The following is a 15,893-nucleotide window of genomic DNA, read 5'->3' as shown; positions in this document are numbered from 1 at the left end:
TCCACGGAGACGAGACGAGACGAGCTTCTTCTTCTCCGTGGCGCCTTCGGCCTCGGGCGCGGCCGGTGTCCCGTAGCAACCCGTCGCGGGGCCACGCCGGTATCGCGCGCCCGGCGCCAAGAGGAAGCTCCGTCTCGGGACAGAGCCTACGAAAAGTTCGATCTGATGCCGATAGTTTCGCGCCGCGATCGCCGGTGGTGCGTGCATCGTTGTTTGGGCATATCGAACGGGGCGGGGTTCTTCCTTGGCGCCTTCCGGCGTGTCCGGTTCCCGTCGAGGCATTTCTTGCTTGGGTCTGACCTTGGTATAAGCATTAGCGAAGTCGTTTCTTTCCGAGGAGACGTGAAGCCTAATTACTAAATTACGGACTTGTGATGAGTCCTATTGATGCTGCCTGTTCTCTTGCTCTTGTTTGATTTGTCTGCTGCGAGCTGCTAGTGTTTGGCCTGCCTTGGGACCGTCATCTTTCATGGTCACGGCTTCGCAAGAATCACGGCTGGCATGGTGTTAAGGACGACGTCATATGCATGCTGTCAGATTACTTGCGCGTGTATTTGATTCATTCTTGTGCAGCAAGGAGCTTAGTTCAAAACTTAAAATAAGGGTGCTTTAACAGTTTTTAATTCATTCGGCAGCGGGATCTAAGTACCTAACAAAAGTTTGAACTTGGGCAAATTGAACTGCACTAACACTATATGGAGTAGTACAACATCCATGTCTGTTTTCAGACATTCCACCTAACAGATGTCCATTTACGCACATTTCATATGAAAAAGAACCGTGCCAAGGATTGGGAGAAGTTTGATACAAGTTCGTACAAATCATTTTTTTCTTCCTTTTACTCAGATTGTAACAGTATTGCATACATATACATAACTGAACATAGTACTATTACATCAAAATGTAATCTTCAAATGGTCCAAACTCCAGAACCACGACACTATTACTTCATTGCCTGTGCACGACACCAACACGAAGAACTCCAGTAGCCATTTTCGTTAAACAGCAGGCTGAATTCCAATAATACCTACAAGTTATCAGAGAGCATTTACGCTGTGCACGACACCAACACAAAGAATTCCAATATTTATACAAGTCTATCACTATACTTTATCAGAGAGCATTTACGCTGTAAGGCAACGATTTGGATATGTGTTCACTTAGTACTACTATTTCTGTGAGCTCTTTCCGACAGTTTAGAAAACAAAATAAGGGTAGGCATTTACCGCATCCAATTCTGGCTCCTGCGTTTCCTGTTGATTTACTGAGTTCATGGCCACCTGCAAAATATTAAAGGAACATGCTCAGCAGCGGTAAAAAATGTGGATGCCATCGAATGTTAAATTAATCCGAGACCATACATCAAATAGTACTACAAGTGTTCAGAAATCTGAAGTTCCCCAATCGTTACAGAAAACAAGGAAAAAAATACATCGCCCATTGAAGTGGAGCAGAGCATGGGCAACTAAGGAAGGTTAGAAAAGAGTACTGAGAAAAACAATGCATGTATCATACTCATTTGGCCATTTTATAAATCGAGTGCAAAACTGAGGTCTAAAGTTCTTTTCTAGCATGCAAACGACTTGCCGAGTTCTGCAGCAAAATTTGAACTATATAGCACACATGTAGCATATAACACCCAGCAGGCCACTGCTTGACAATTAAGGCAATGTTATATCACAGATTCAGTCATTACTCATCATTACAAATGCTCTTCTTCATCCAAATTCCGAAGTCATAACATTCTACTGCTAGGCTCTTGTAACTGATGGAGTATGACATATCATGAAGCCTATGCTATGCGCAAAACAGAAACATATTGGCCCATTAAGATTTAGTGAAGGATTTGGCCCCCCTTTCTAGCCCATTTGCACTCCCCCTCCCCCAAGTAATTGGCCCAAGCTCCACCACTGCGTGGCACTATCTTTGCCTAGTGAAATATGCCTGGTGCTTGTTGTACAAAAGTATATTCATATACTTACGAAGCAGTACTCCCAAATAAGTTCAGTATGATTTTACCTCGACGTAACTGCTGGTTAGCATTGTCAACATGCAGTCATCCAGCATTTTAGTTACACTCAAAGTTACAGAAACAAACTTCAGCAATTAGTCAGAATCCAGTGTTACACATGATCAACCAATTTAATAGTTCAATTGAATAGGACATGCTCAAGGAAAAGAACTATAAACCTACGGTATCAATATTAATATCCACAGTAACATGTTCATCGAGCAGGTCAGAATGTCTGAGTTGCTCGCTCCAGACCACATGGAATCATGGGTTTTCTGACTGACAATGTTCCATCCATACTATTGGATATGTACAAAAAAGAAGAGTGATCCTTTCTTTTTAAGAAACATTGATCTTGTAGTAGTGATGTTAAAATACTCACCCCTTCCTAGGTCATCAGAATCAGCATGAACAACAACTGCCCTTCCGAGTATGGACTGAGGCCCGCTTAGTGAAATCTTCATAAAACAACACAAACCAATTACCATCAGATACAAAATTAGACAGAGATGATAAAAAACTATTTTAATCCTTCAAGCCAACGGAACCTGTAAGTCCTTTATGAAGACTTCTGCAATGCCTGCAATAAATAGTGGTCTATCATTAAAGAACAGTGAATACTTCAAGCCAATAACTTATTACCCATAGTTGCCTAACCCTAAAGGAATACGAGTAGGTGTATAACTAACCATCATTGTTAGCCTGTATGTTTCCCAGGTCACCCACATGTCGTTCATCATCTATCGGTGCTCCATGGGACTTATTATGAGGATTAAAATGTGGTCCTGTTAGACAAATATAATATATGATCAGCACAACGAAGTTTACACATAGCATATTTTTCTTTTGGAAGAATTTAATCCTTATATTAATGAGATGTATGAGATTACTTAATCGGGTTCTACATGTAGGTAGATTAAATAAATTATTTATTACTTTGTAACGTTGTTCTCTCATGTCCAAGGATAAGAGCTTATTATACAAAGAAGAGACCAAAATTCAGTCTAAAAATAACTTACTAGAATATCCTACGAACAAACTCACTGTCCCATCTATTAGTATGACACAGATTAAAAAAAATTGAAGGAAAAATAAAATAATTTGAAAAGAGCAAAAGACAGTAGCCCAATATGATAACTAGAAGGAACATATACTCTTAAGACTAGAAATTATATTTCGCAGCTAACATCGACCTTGCAATATTCTCTACAAGTTACTGCTAGAAATGCGCAAAGTGATCTAGGTTTTTGTCCGGCAGATATTTCAAAATGATATTCTCGCTATGGAAAATATGAAGAAAAAATATTGGCAAGGTGATGTTTCCTATAGTTTATGTCATGCTGATAAAACTCGCTCATCTCGTGTTTCAGTGTGTGATAACCAAAAGCTATTTGGTGGACGTGGGATAGTGCACTGGGCTATCTTGTCAACCTTCTAATCTTTAGCAATTCTTCTGCTGGATGCATATATTCCTTCCATCTTGGCAAAATCTATATGCAGTTGCCCTTGCTGCCATATGTAGGGGTATTTGGAATTGTCGTGGCAGTATTAGCTTTGAGGGAAAATCATTCATTCCACTGTTGAGGTGGTGTTTTATTTGTGCTTTCCTACGCTCCTGGGTAGATCTTCACAAGGATGGCTTCAAATAGGTGATGATGGCAGGGGCTGACTCGATGATTGAGATCGACAAGTGTCAACAACTTGGGTCGGCAGCTATGTCTGCTTTGGAGTTGGCTGTTGTTTGCTGAATGATCTGTAATAGTTCTGGGAAGTGATGCGAGAGCTTTTGCCCAGAGTTGGGCATATTTGTTTTGTCTAAACTGTTGAATTGGAAGCATGTAGGTTGGTATGTTGGTGGCATTAGGGTTTAGCTTAATAATAGCATGTGGGTGGCCAAGACAAAACCAACATGGGAACAAACTAACTTGAGGATGAAGGAAATATCTAACCAAACTAACATGAGAACCAAGGTACCAATCTAGGAGAACCAAGGAATTACCTTACCGAATTACAAGCACTAAAGCAAACAAATTGTGCTGAACTATTGCAATCATGAAAGTAACCGAAACTGGAAGCGATTAGAAAAAATAAATCAAGTAGAGGTATATAAATTTGTTAAGGACACCGATATCAATAGAATCGGTATATATGCACAGGACACTTGTTTAGCAACTAAACCTGCAAATTTGGCCATTATTCACCGCACAGCACAATTTATAAAAGCAATTATAATCCCCACGCATCCTCACTCCGTATGTGAGTTTGGATCATAAGATAGCTCAATTCAGATATGGAGCTTCGCTTAGGCAAAATTAGATACATGCCGCATCAAAACTTTGCTATTGGGAGAATTCTATGGTACGAGCAATTTGTTTCTACCAATAAATGTAGAATCAATCGCAGGAAAAGTATTCCAGTTGCAATTCTATCGTATCAAACAGTATTCCCAACTCCGGGAAGTCACAAAGCAAGCGAACTGTAATCAGATATCAGACAGAGAAGGACACCGACCGGTGGAGTTGCAGCCGTTGGTGGTGTCGCCGAAGGCGTGGATGTGGAAGCCGTGGAGGCCCGGGGCGAGGCCCGCGATCTTCCCCCTCACCTCAGTATGCCCTAGCACGGACGTACAGGGAGATCAAATAGTACCACCCTTATTAGCGAGAGGGACGCAGTTTAGGGGCTGTAGAGAGCAAAGAGTTTTGGGGGATAAATATATACCGGTGGAGGGGTCTTGGACGAAGTGGATGGCGCCGGCGACCGAGCTGTTGACGCCGCCGCCGCTGATGAGGGCGACGCCCTTGAGACTGCCGGGTTTCCCTGCCATTCTTTCGTGCCCCTCCGCCGCCTCGGCGCTAGCGGTGTGTGTGTGGCTCGGCTTCTCGTTTTTGGCTTGTTCTCTTGCGCTGTTCCGTCGCGTTGCCCGGAGGCCGGAGCTGACGATGTAGATTTCGGTTTGCCTTTGCCTCTCATTTTTTTCTCCATATATAACGAATTTAGCTTGATTTTTTCGATATAAAATGATATTTAGCCGACAATGTACTCTGCAATTTTTTTTCTGAGAGCATGACAATATACTCTGCATTTTTTTCCTCTCTCTCTGAACATGGCAATATAGTCTGCATTTTTTTTTGACCGAAAACTGATACACTCTGCATTTGACCCAAGCAATGCTGAAACGAAGGGTGAGAACGAAAAATAATAATCTGTAACTAGTTCGTTCAGGCAGATGTCCTCCTGTCCTCAGTGTTCACAAATCTGTTGTCATGAAAAAATCGTCATTTCAGTATAAAGTACTTGGCTTCCTAAAAGGGTACTACTTCTCTGAAGTTCTGGATGTCGTATAAACTTCACTGAGACACTGACAGTCAGTTAAATGCTTTGGTTTCAAAACGAAACAAATGAAGCCACACCCTCTGTTTCTAAATAAAATCTTCCATTGTTTTTATTTGATATACGGATACAATCTTTGGACAAAGTTGGCATATACAAACTCCCCGTCATCTGTGGCACCGAACCATCAGAACTTATGTGCCAATCAGACTTTTTTTTACACTGAACAGCACAAATGAGACATCAAACGGGGACAGAGATCGAGAGCAACAACGGCAGGTAGTGTACAACAAATCAACAATTGCCACCCAATTAAGCACGCCTGATACATGGATCGACTGGCTGCGTGACTCCCCACACGAACGAAAGTGTCATCTGTCTCCGGCGGGAGAACTCAGTTGATCAATACTCGTCGCCTTGGTCCTCGTCGTCTTCGCCCTCGGCTCCGACCTCCTCGTAGTCCTTCTCGAGCGCGGCCAGATCCTCCCTGGCCTCGGAGAACTCCCCTTCCTCCATCCCTTCGCCGACGTACCAGTGCACGAAGGCTCGCTTGGCGTACATGAGGTCGAACTTGCGGTCGATGCGCGAGAAGACCTCGGCCACGGCCGTGTTGTTGCTGATCATGCACACCGCGCGCTGCACCTTGGCCAGGTCCCCTCCCGGTACCACCGTCGGCGGCTGGTAGTTTATCCCGCACTTGAAGCCAGTAGGACACCTTAAATGGAGGATGGAGCAGTCAGCAAAGGCAAGAACAGAGAAAATCAATGACGAGCTAAAATCAATGTACCAGTCGACGAACTGCACGGCCCTCTTGGTCTTGATGGAGTGGACGGCGGAGTTGACGTCCTTGGGGACGACGTCGCCGCGGTACATGAGGCAGCAGGCCATGTACTTGCCGTGCCTCGGGTCGCACTTGGCCATGACGCTGGACGGCTCGAAGACGGCGTTGGTGATCTCCGGGACGGAGTGCTGCTCGTGGAAGGCCTTCTCCACGGAGATGATGGGGGCGTAGGAGGAGAGCATGAAGTGGATCCTCGGGTACGGCACCAGGTTGGTCTGGAACTCGGTGATGTCCACGTTGATGGCGCCGTCGAACCGCAGCGAGGTGGTCAGGGACGATATCACCTGGGAGATCAGCCTGTTGAGGTTGGTGTACGTCGGCCGCTCGATGTCCAGGGACCGCTTGCAGATGTCGTAGATGGCCTCGTTGTCCAGGAGCACCACCACGTCCGTGTGCTCGATCAGCGAGTGGGTCGACAGCACGCTGTTGTAAGGCTCCACCACGGCAGTTGAAATCTGAAACAGGCAAATTGAAATGGCTTCAGAGTTCAGAAACAAGATGTACCTGAAAAAACAGACGAAGGAAATGGAATGCAGTTGTACAGCAGTAATACTTGTGGTGAAGGATAGATGGTGAAACCGAGCTTCGATTTCCTGCCATAATCTACTGATAGCCGCTCCAGTAGCAATGAACCAAGCCCCGAGCCAGTTCCACCACCAACAGCATTGAAAACCAAGAAACCTTGGAGACCAGTGCAGTTGTCTGCCAATTTTCTTATCCGATCAAGGCAAAGATCCACTACTTCTCTTCCAACTGCATCACAAAACAGATTGCAGAAAACTTTAGTATATTTTAGTGGTAGAAGCATCTATAGGACAGTTTTCGATGCATGAAAAATACACTTAAAGTAGGTTGCCCCAACGATAAAAGGAATTTGTTCCTTGTATGGGCAGTAACTTCAGCATAGAATGGCTAAATTACGAGAGATCGTGAATGATGACTCCCACCTTAATTTTTTTTTTCGGGGAAGATGACTCCCGCCTGTAACATGCCAGCTAATACTACTCTAATAGATAAACATGCAGATCAGACATTTTGAGTTACACATTATTTAATGTTGAAATCGAAAAGGAGCATAACGCGCTCTTCCGAGCTCTGAAGTCCATATGAACTGTTTTTTTCGGAAATGGCTGAGGTTGAAGCAGGGTACCTGTGTAATGTCCACGGGCAAAGTTGTTAGCGGCGTCTTCATTGTGGGAGATGAGCTGCTCTGGGTGGAAGAGCTGGCGGTATAACCCCGTCTTCACTTCGTCAATGACAGTGGGCTCCAGGTCGACGAACAAGGCCCTTGGAACGTGCTTCCCTGAACCCGTTTCACTGAAGAACGTGTTGAATGCGTCCTTGGCGACCCCAACAGAGGTATCACTGCAAGCCGACGGCAAAAACTTTAGGACTGGCTATTGGAGGTAGCCAAATATCGTTAGTGTGAGTCGCATGTTATTTTTGTTCCTGATGATTGTTTCACCGAAAAATAGCTTCTTTTATAGAAAAGTCTTGCATCTTTTCAGATTTGATCGTGCCAAGCCAGCAGTGTCATTAATTCACACAGTACTGGGATGCAGTCTAAAATTGAACAGGGTTATCGAACCATCCAACAAAAATCTTCAAGTATTAATAAGTCTGGCCATCGTCAATTCAAGATCATGATCACAATTCTAATCTGAATAAGTTCTTTTTTTAGGAGAAGAAGCAGAGCTGACCATATGAAACAAAATCCTTTTTGGACAAAACAAAGACCATATGAAAGAGAAACAAAGGAAATCATCACCACGGATCAGTGTATTTCACACAACTCCGAAGTAAAAAAGACCGAGAAGAGCAAGAATCGGAACAGGGAGCGACCTGGGCATGAGGCCGTCGGGCTGGATGCCATGCTCGAGGCAGTAGAGCTCCCAGCAGGAATTCCCCACCTGGATGCCCGCCTGCCCTATGTGGATGCTTATTATCTCCCTCATCTCTCCCTTCTTCTCTCTCTGCTCTGTTCTTCTCTTCTGCAATTCTGCTGCCTCCAAAGTTCAGAATCAGCACCTGCACGAGCACGAGGAAGAAGCCAGAAGGGAACAGAAAAGGGGCTGCAAGCTGCAGCAAGGTGAAGGGAAATGAACGAAGGGGCGAGCTGCACAGAGTCGTGAGCCAACGGAAAGCGATGGATGGGTATACACCGCACGCACGTCGGACGGGAAGCGACTCGTATGGACAAGATTACCAAAGGGTGGACCTGGACCATGCTTCGGTCTCACCATCCATTCCAAATACTCGCTCCGTTCCATAAAGATTGACACGGGTTTGAACTAGTTCTAATTTAAAACTTTGACATCTTTATGGAACCGAGGGAGTAGAATGGAACATGATAAGAACGGACGCTATCGCTATATGATGCAAGGGGGGCATCCACATGAACAGGACACGATGACTAATGAGTTCAACGGTGGCCGGGCGAGCGTTGGCAATCTTGATGGTTGTACTATGTGTGTAGGACTGTAGGTACGCGATCATGATGAATTTGAGTATGCCGCTGGCACCACTACTCACTCTAGGTCTCATACTCATACTATCATGAATATCATGATGAATTTGAGTATGCCGCTGGCACCACTGCTCACTCTAGGTCTGCAGCAGAAATGATGTGTCTTTTACTCTCTAGTTATGGAAACCGGAGCCACTTTTGCCTTAGAAAATAAAAATAGCCTTGTGGTTTCAAATTCTCACATCACAAAGTAGTCGAATAGTCTATGATTATATCTGCTCGTGTTAAATGAAGACAGATTGTTGTTCTGAACAAGAAAAAAAGTCGATGCAAAATCTGTTCAGTGTGAAATACAGCAACCACGCACAGAAGGGACTCTGATATTCCTACCCAAAGACCCCGGAGACTGTTGAACAACGAGAGGTTCCTTCTAAAAATGGAAGCAAAACAAAAAGGTTGATTGGTGTACGAGGCCTTGTTTATTCTGCTCAACGAGTAATCACTATGCAAATCCTTCCACCTTCCAAAATTTCTGTCTCTGTGCCAGTTCGGCTTGTGAAGAACATTCCTTCCCAGGCATACTGCAGCAGGCTGCAGGCAGCAAAGCAGCTCGAGGCTTCCAGGGCGTGCTACTGCGAAAGGTTGCACATGCCAGGGTGCAGCGGGCACCACAGCGGCTGGAGCGGCTCGGCGCGGATGCCGCGCGCCACCATCCGGTGTCTCCAGTCGTTGAGACGGTCCGTGGCGTTGGCATAGCGCTTCCTCCCGCTGGCGCCCTTGTTCCCGGACCAGAGCGTCTCCGCGGCGGCGGCGGCCCTCGGCCACAGCCTGCCGTCCAGCACGGCGGCGTCCGACTGCTCCGACCACAGCGCCACCTCCCCGCCCAGCACCAGCGTGGCCTCCTCCTCCGTCAGCCCGTGCAGGATGTCGTAGTCGTACAGCCGCTGCCACGTCTTGAACGGCGCGCACCACGACCCGCCGTTGCCGCCGGGGTCGTTGAAGAGCGGCATGCCTTCGCTCTCCTTCTCCTGCTTGTCGTACCGGCTGTCGTTGCCGACCCACCCGCCGTGCCCGCAGTCCAGGTAGTAGTACGCCGCCGAGGACACGATGGCGCGGTACCCGGCGGCCACGATCCGCTTGGTGTTCTCCGCGCCGTTGTTCCACGTCTGCAGCACGGTGGTCTCCCTGGGCAGCACCGTCGGCCCGACCATTACCTTGGGCCCCAGGAGGACGTCCTCCCAGTACACCACCGTGCGGTTCAGCTCATGCACCATGAACGGTCGTGTCGCGTTCACGAACAGCTCCAGGAGGTGGTCGTGTGTGCCGCCTTCCTGGAGGAACCGGCGCACCACGGGGTCGTCTTCCCAACATGCCGTGTTCACCTCGTCGGCGCCCCCGTGGAGGAACGGGTCCGGGAACAAGGCCGACAGGTCGCGCAGAACGTCCTGCGCGACGCGGTACGCCTTGGGGTTCAGCGGGTTCAGCTGCCCCGTGCAGGGCTCCGCCGCCAGCGCGGGCATTGCCGTGGGCGCCCAGAATTTGTTCGCGCAGGTGACGATGTCCGGGTACGCTCCTGCCCATGAACCCGCGTGCCCTGGTTTGTGCAAGGTCATTGCATTGAAATGCAGAGAAGGCGGTGGGAAATGCAGAGGAAACGAGTTCGGGATTCTTACTCACCAGGCATGTCGATCTCGGGGATGACGCGGACGCCGAAGGCGGCGGCATAGTTAACGATGCGGTGGACGTCCTTGTCGGTGTAGCGCATGGCGGGGGAGTAGGAGCCGTGGTGGGCGAGGTTAGGGACAGTGGGGAGCACGATGGGGAAGGACTGGGAGTCCGTGATGTGCCAGTGGAAGACGTTGAGCTTGTTGAAGGCCATGGCGCGAATGGTGTGGAGGATGTCCCGGACCGGGTAGTAGTTGCGGGCGGTGTCGAGAAGGATGCCGCGGTGGGTGAAGTGGGGTCGATCGGAGATCTCGATGCCGCTAGGGACAATCGGCTGGCCGGCCGCGGCGGGTCCGCCGCCGGCCCATGCGAGCTGGGAGAAGGTCTCGAGGCCGCGGATGGCGCCCCAGGTGGTGGCCGCGGAGATGTCGGCGGAGGCGGAGTCGAGGGGCACGGAGAGCGTGTAGGACTCGTCGACGGCGGGGCCGAGCGGTACCTCCGTGTCGGAGACGGAGAGCGCGAGGAGGCGGACGGGGACGCGGGCGAGCGTGTAGTTGGCAGGGGGAACCAGGGGCATGTGGCGCTCGGAGCGGATGAGGCGGCTGTAGTAGCCGATGGCGTGGCGGAGCGACGGGTGGGACGGCACCGCGCGGATGCTGAAGGACGGGGCCAGCGGCGCGTACACGACGGACGGCCATGAGATGGACGTCGGCTTGGGCCACACGAACACCTTCTGATTCGGCTGCGGCGGAGGGGGCTTCGAAGGCGGCGGCGCGCGAGCAGCAGGGGCAGCCGCTGGATGGAGAAGTAGGAGGAGGACGACGAGAGACGGCAATGCTGCCATGGCCGCCGGGGTTTAGGAGTGGATGAGGAATTTCGGCGTCTTCGGTGGAGTTAGCAGCGGCCATTGGGGATCTGGTCAGTTGCTTTGACTTTGTTTTCGTTTGTTTGTTAGCCACCACTCGGTTCGAGTGGGTTGGCCTTTCGCCCTATCCGCGATACGTGGAGGCTGAAAACCGGAAAGGCCAAAATCCTTCGCATTGAAGATGTCTCAAATCCCTGGCCCATGAGTTTTGCCGCCGTCAGGTAGTCTAGCCCAACGGATCATAGAGGACGGGCAAAAGTTTCGTTTCGGCCCACAACAAACAAATCTGCTGTTACTCGATCTAGCGGTTTAAATTTTTTTACGTACCAACCTTTGGATTTGAGGATGGGAAAAATGAAATGTAACGTTTGTGAGATTTTCAGGCTGTGTTTGGATGTTGGGACTTGAATGGTCTTCAGAAATCAGGATCTCAGTTTGTTCTCAAGGAAATTGAAATGGGCAACAATTGTTTTTGTTTGGTTATTAAAGGGAATCACTCCATGGAAACAAAACCTAAGCCCGGTTCCAAATCATGTTTGGTTGCCGAATATACATATACACATGCTATACGGAAATTGGAATCTTCCTCTGAGTTTAATCTCAGTCCACACATCCTTTGACGCAGTGAGTGTATTAACCGAGAACCGATCTACCTAACCGAAACAACCAATAACAGTGTAATTGACTTGCCAAGTCTTTGGACAAATAATCCATATGAGTAATTTGAGAATTGCTTGGCATGGATCTACAAGGAGGCAAGTGTATATATAGAAAATCAAATTTTAGCAACAAACCAGGCATATATTAAATACCATATAAAAGATGCCATTTTTTGTGGGGATTGATTTGGACCCAATCAAAAATATCCTACCTCAAGATATACACCCACATTGCCAAAATTGTATTCGTGGCATTCCCCAAGAGTTTCACAACCCGGCGAGATTACGCCCCTAAACCCTCATCCGTCGTGTTCCTATCCCGAAAACCTCTTGGTGACCTTCTCCTCTAGCCATGGTGCGCTTAGATCAAGAACCTAACATTGTCAAGCTATTCTGCCACTACAATACCCTGTACTTCCAAGACACCCTCGGTGGATGCGTTGTCTCCTGGGCCGAAGAACCACTCCCCAATAGGTAACTGTCATGCTCCCAACCCACAAGATTTCGGTCCTTGATTACCGTCTAGCTTTTCTTGTTGAACTGTTCCAGGGATTGCATTAAATTTCCTTTGCACGTCTTGTTCCCCTTATAAAATCACTGAACATTCAGGGGCAATCTAGATTCATTGCATATAATTATTTTAGGGGCGCGCCAAGGAGAAATTAAAAACAAGTCAACAACACCAAGGCTTCAGCATGCGTGAAATATAGAACATTATTTACCAGTATGAGTGAAGTGTATAAAGCATTCACATCATTTAATCATTCATGAAAAGAGACAAGAAAATGTTTAACTCATTATAAAGCCACACCTAGTTATGTGTGGTTTATAATTACTTGTTGGTTCCCTATTACAACATTACTAGAATAACCCTCTTGAAACTTCTCAAGTTTGATCATTTTGATGCAGTGACATAAGTGGTTGTGATTATTATCCGGGTGGTGGTGGTTGTATTATACTTCTTTCCAAGTCCTTATATAAATGTCACATGGACTCAGATCTGAAGAATGTTTTGCTCCATGAGATGATTCACGCGTATATGTTCATCAAAGACGATAACACTAACCATAGCAGGTACTTTTGTAGTTTTTGTTGAGTATACCTTACAGTTTTCTACTATACCTTAGAGTTTCTATATTTCTTTTCTCTTAAATTTTAAATTGTGAGCATAGTGACCACGGTGCAAACTTCAAGAAGCTTATGGATGACATCAATTCTAGCTCTGTACCAGATCCTCATGTAATTCAAATATCGATTGCCAACCAATTCATTCTTACATATTCCTTATTAACATCGTCGATTATATTCAGCGACCTGTGGCTACAACATGGTTATTGGGGGGGGGGGGGGGACAATATCAATACAAAGTAAGTATAGAGACTATGAAATTAGTAAATATCTTAATTTTCTTAAATTGACGAGCATTTTGTAGTGTGAAAGCTGCGAAGATTTTATCGAGTCAACCAAGGTCAACGGGACTACACAGGATGACTGCATCGAGCGAATGGGTGATGTGTGTCTGAATTCAACATGTCAATGGCATAGGCTTTTTGGTTTGTATTTGCCTTGTTGGTTTATGCTCCCTCCTTTTCGCAAATGGCGTATTTCGTTTCGTTAAGGCAAGACTTTGAACAAAAATTAGTAAATTAATATTTTTTTCATACATGAAGTTTATATCAATATATTCGTCTTTAAAAGTTCTTGCTAATAATTATGATTTTGTATCATATATATTACAAATTAATAGAGTTATCATTGGTCAAAATCTTGCCTTATCGAAACCAAATATGACAGCCTTTATGAAAAGGAGGAAGTATGTAAGAGTGTTGAATTCTGACAAAAATTTAAGGTAGATATGTGCTTTCCAGGCAACTGTGAGACTCTTCAAAGGTAAATCTAGTGCTCTGTAGATATGTGATTCCATGCTAGGTAGTATAGGTGTGTTTCCCATTGGAAATTTTATCGCAGCATTATGACAGAGAAGTAGACAAACAAATACACCAACTACATTGTTAAATTTCATAAGAAAAAGTGATATTGAATCTCTATTAATTTAGTGATAATTCTTTGCTTGGGTAGCAACCAAACATTAGCAACAATTATAGTGATAATTTTCAACCTAAAGCCGATGATTTCAAAGTGGAAAGTAATGATAGTAAGATGAGTCATCCTCAACACCTTGGACATGCCATCTGAATTAGACCTGTCAGAGAATTGGATAATCGCCGATTGCAAGTTATATTGTCGTTTGATGCAAAATCTATCAAAGAAGCTTTTTCCTAAAACAGCCTGCTATTCTGGATTAACGCATATCCAACTCGCACCTTATTTTAGCTTCTTCCTTCCACCCACATACTTTTGAATATTTGGCATTTCAACGTCGATCTATCTTGATATGTAGGCACAAGATGCATTGCTCTGGTAGCTATTATAAAATTCAAGAATCACCACCTTATTGTGTAGAAGTAAAGGGTTCGAGAGGTAACTTTTATCTTAATACCTAGTAGTTCATCTAGAAATGCATGGATGACTCTACATACTTAATTCTCACCAGTATTCCTTGCACACAGTAACAAATAATATTGTTAATTGTTTCTGATAGCTTACTCACCTAAAGAAAGACTTGATGAGTGCAAGGCTAGCAAATCAGCCAGTGGAAGGTGGCATGCCAAACATACATCAAATAAGATTGAGGCAAGCAATAAGCATGAACTTGAAGATGCATCTGCTGAGTTCCTTCAATCTACTAATGATGCAATTGACAATTGTAGGAAGAAGGCTCAACTTCATGTGTTAGGTCTAATAAGAAGAAGAAAAAAATCGAAGGACATTGGCTTTGATCACCTGGGTAGCACAATTGTCCAAGAAGCATTGAAGCGACCGAGAACAGATGCACTAAGTAAGAACCAAGGCTGCAACGGAGAAAAGAAAAGAAAAATAAGTAAGTGGGATGGTTCCTATTCGGTAATAGTTGAGCATGTGAACTACTATTGTGTTGACTATTCGGATGAAGATGAGGTACCTTTGATAAACAAAAGAACTGAAAGAAGAAAACAACAAAATTTATTGGAAAATCCTGAGGCTACATATATGTAATGAAACAATGGTGTTTGGGGTATCATTTCCAGTCCTCAGGTAATAACTGGTAGAAGTAGTGATAGCTTCTTTGATTCTTTTCCTCGCGGACCATGGAACAATGACAGATTTGAAAGTCTACCTCTTTCTCAAGTTGAAAACTGTTGTCGCCAAATCATCGATCAAACATGCCATGAAACTTCACCCTCTTCGTCTGATTCACCAATCGTTGGTGAAATGATTGACATTTCAGATGACTGATTGTCATAGTTTTCTTAGTATCTCTCTCAGAACAGAAACTTTCGGTTGAGCAGTTATTTACTCCTTGGGCACCTTGCTACCCATACAATTATTCAATATTAAGGTTGTAGACTTGACCTTATGTTGATGTGTGCATCTTGCTACGGACAGGATGTTGTGCCATCTTGTGAAGTATATGTCCCGTACATGGTCCATGTCTGTTGTATTTCACTTTTTAATGCATTTCACTTTTATTTTCGAGTAATCAACTGGGGCAGAGGTTATAACAGAAGAGTTACATGAGGTACGACAGTCATGGCAAATGTTGGTTGCTAATTTGAATCCATATCTACCCCCTAATGTGAGTTGTCAATAATATCACACTTTGTCATTTCTAGCATCCCGATTTTTTTCATAAGGCAATTAGCCCCATTGATGGCAAACAGAAGATGGTAGTCCAATCGAAGTGGTAACGCTCTAAAATCTGCCGAAACTGAGTGATGCACCGCTGAACTCCAAGTGATGCCAAATAGCAGTAGGAGACGGTCATAAGAAAAAGAGTTGTTCAAGGTCTTCTGAGGCTACCGAGCATATCAGGAATGATTCATCTGCAATGATCATTTTTCGGTGCAAAATTTTTTATGTGCTGTTGCTGTAGTTTGGTTTTACAAGCCATTCAAATATCTGCACCTTTTTTCGGACCCTTGTCTTATAAATGATATCATTGGTTGGGAGACAGT

The 15,893-nt window shown here is 45.5% G+C and overlaps 4 protein-coding genes across 4 annotated transcripts; 1 reads left to right on the top strand and 3 right to left on the bottom strand.

The window, feature by feature from the left end:
• Positions 1-766: 766 nt before the first annotated feature.
• Positions 767-4,951, bottom strand: LOC100828127 (superoxide dismutase [Cu-Zn] 2). Its single transcript, XM_003558430.3, has 7 exons — positions 4,730-4,951; positions 4,523-4,624; positions 2,701-2,796; positions 2,560-2,591; positions 2,394-2,469; positions 1,227-1,280; positions 767-1,027 (listed from the first exon to the last, which is right to left on the bottom strand). Exons 1-7 carry the CDS (start codon positions 4,833-4,835, stop codon positions 999-1,001), a joined length of 495 nt encoding a protein of 164 aa, XP_003558478.1. The 5' UTR covers positions 4,836-4,951; the 3' UTR covers positions 767-998.
• A 474-nt stretch (positions 4,952-5,425) lies between these two features.
• Positions 5,426-8,322, bottom strand: LOC100827816 (tubulin alpha-2 chain). Its single transcript, XM_003558429.4, has 5 exons — positions 8,025-8,322; positions 7,333-7,547; positions 6,736-6,935; positions 6,129-6,637; positions 5,426-6,056 (listed from the first exon to the last, which is right to left on the bottom strand). The coding sequence occupies exons 1-5, from the start codon at positions 8,135-8,137 to the stop codon at positions 5,744-5,746; spliced, it is 1,350 nt and encodes a 449-aa protein (XP_003558477.1). The 5' UTR covers positions 8,138-8,322; the 3' UTR covers positions 5,426-5,743.
• A 578-nt stretch (positions 8,323-8,900) lies between these two features.
• LOC100827516 (beta-hexosaminidase 2) lies at positions 8,901-11,523 on the bottom strand. The gene is made up of 2 exons (XM_003558428.4): positions 10,327-11,523; positions 8,901-10,243 (listed from the first exon to the last, which is right to left on the bottom strand). Exons 1-2 carry the CDS (start codon positions 11,156-11,158, stop codon positions 9,279-9,281), a joined length of 1,797 nt encoding a protein of 598 aa, XP_003558476.1. The 5' UTR covers positions 11,159-11,523; the 3' UTR covers positions 8,901-9,278.
• Positions 11,524-11,993: 470 nt separating this feature from the next.
• LOC100842008 lies at positions 11,994-15,174 on the top strand. Its single transcript, XM_024459051.1, is given in 7 exon segments — positions 11,994-12,312; positions 12,748-12,912; positions 13,011-13,077; positions 13,149-13,205; positions 13,271-13,383; positions 14,240-14,319; positions 14,441-15,174. Coding segments are annotated over 7 exon segments (1,338 nt in total). The 5' UTR covers positions 11,994-12,190.
• Positions 15,175-15,893: the final 719 nt, after the last annotated feature.

This window comes from Brachypodium distachyon, chromosome 1 (genome assembly GCF_000005505.3).
Source record: "Brachypodium distachyon strain Bd21 chromosome 1, Brachypodium_distachyon_v3.0, whole genome shotgun sequence".
Classification (NCBI taxonomy): domain Eukaryota; kingdom Viridiplantae; phylum Streptophyta; class Magnoliopsida; order Poales; family Poaceae; genus Brachypodium; species Brachypodium distachyon.
This window is presented reverse-complemented; position numbering and strand designations above follow the sequence as displayed.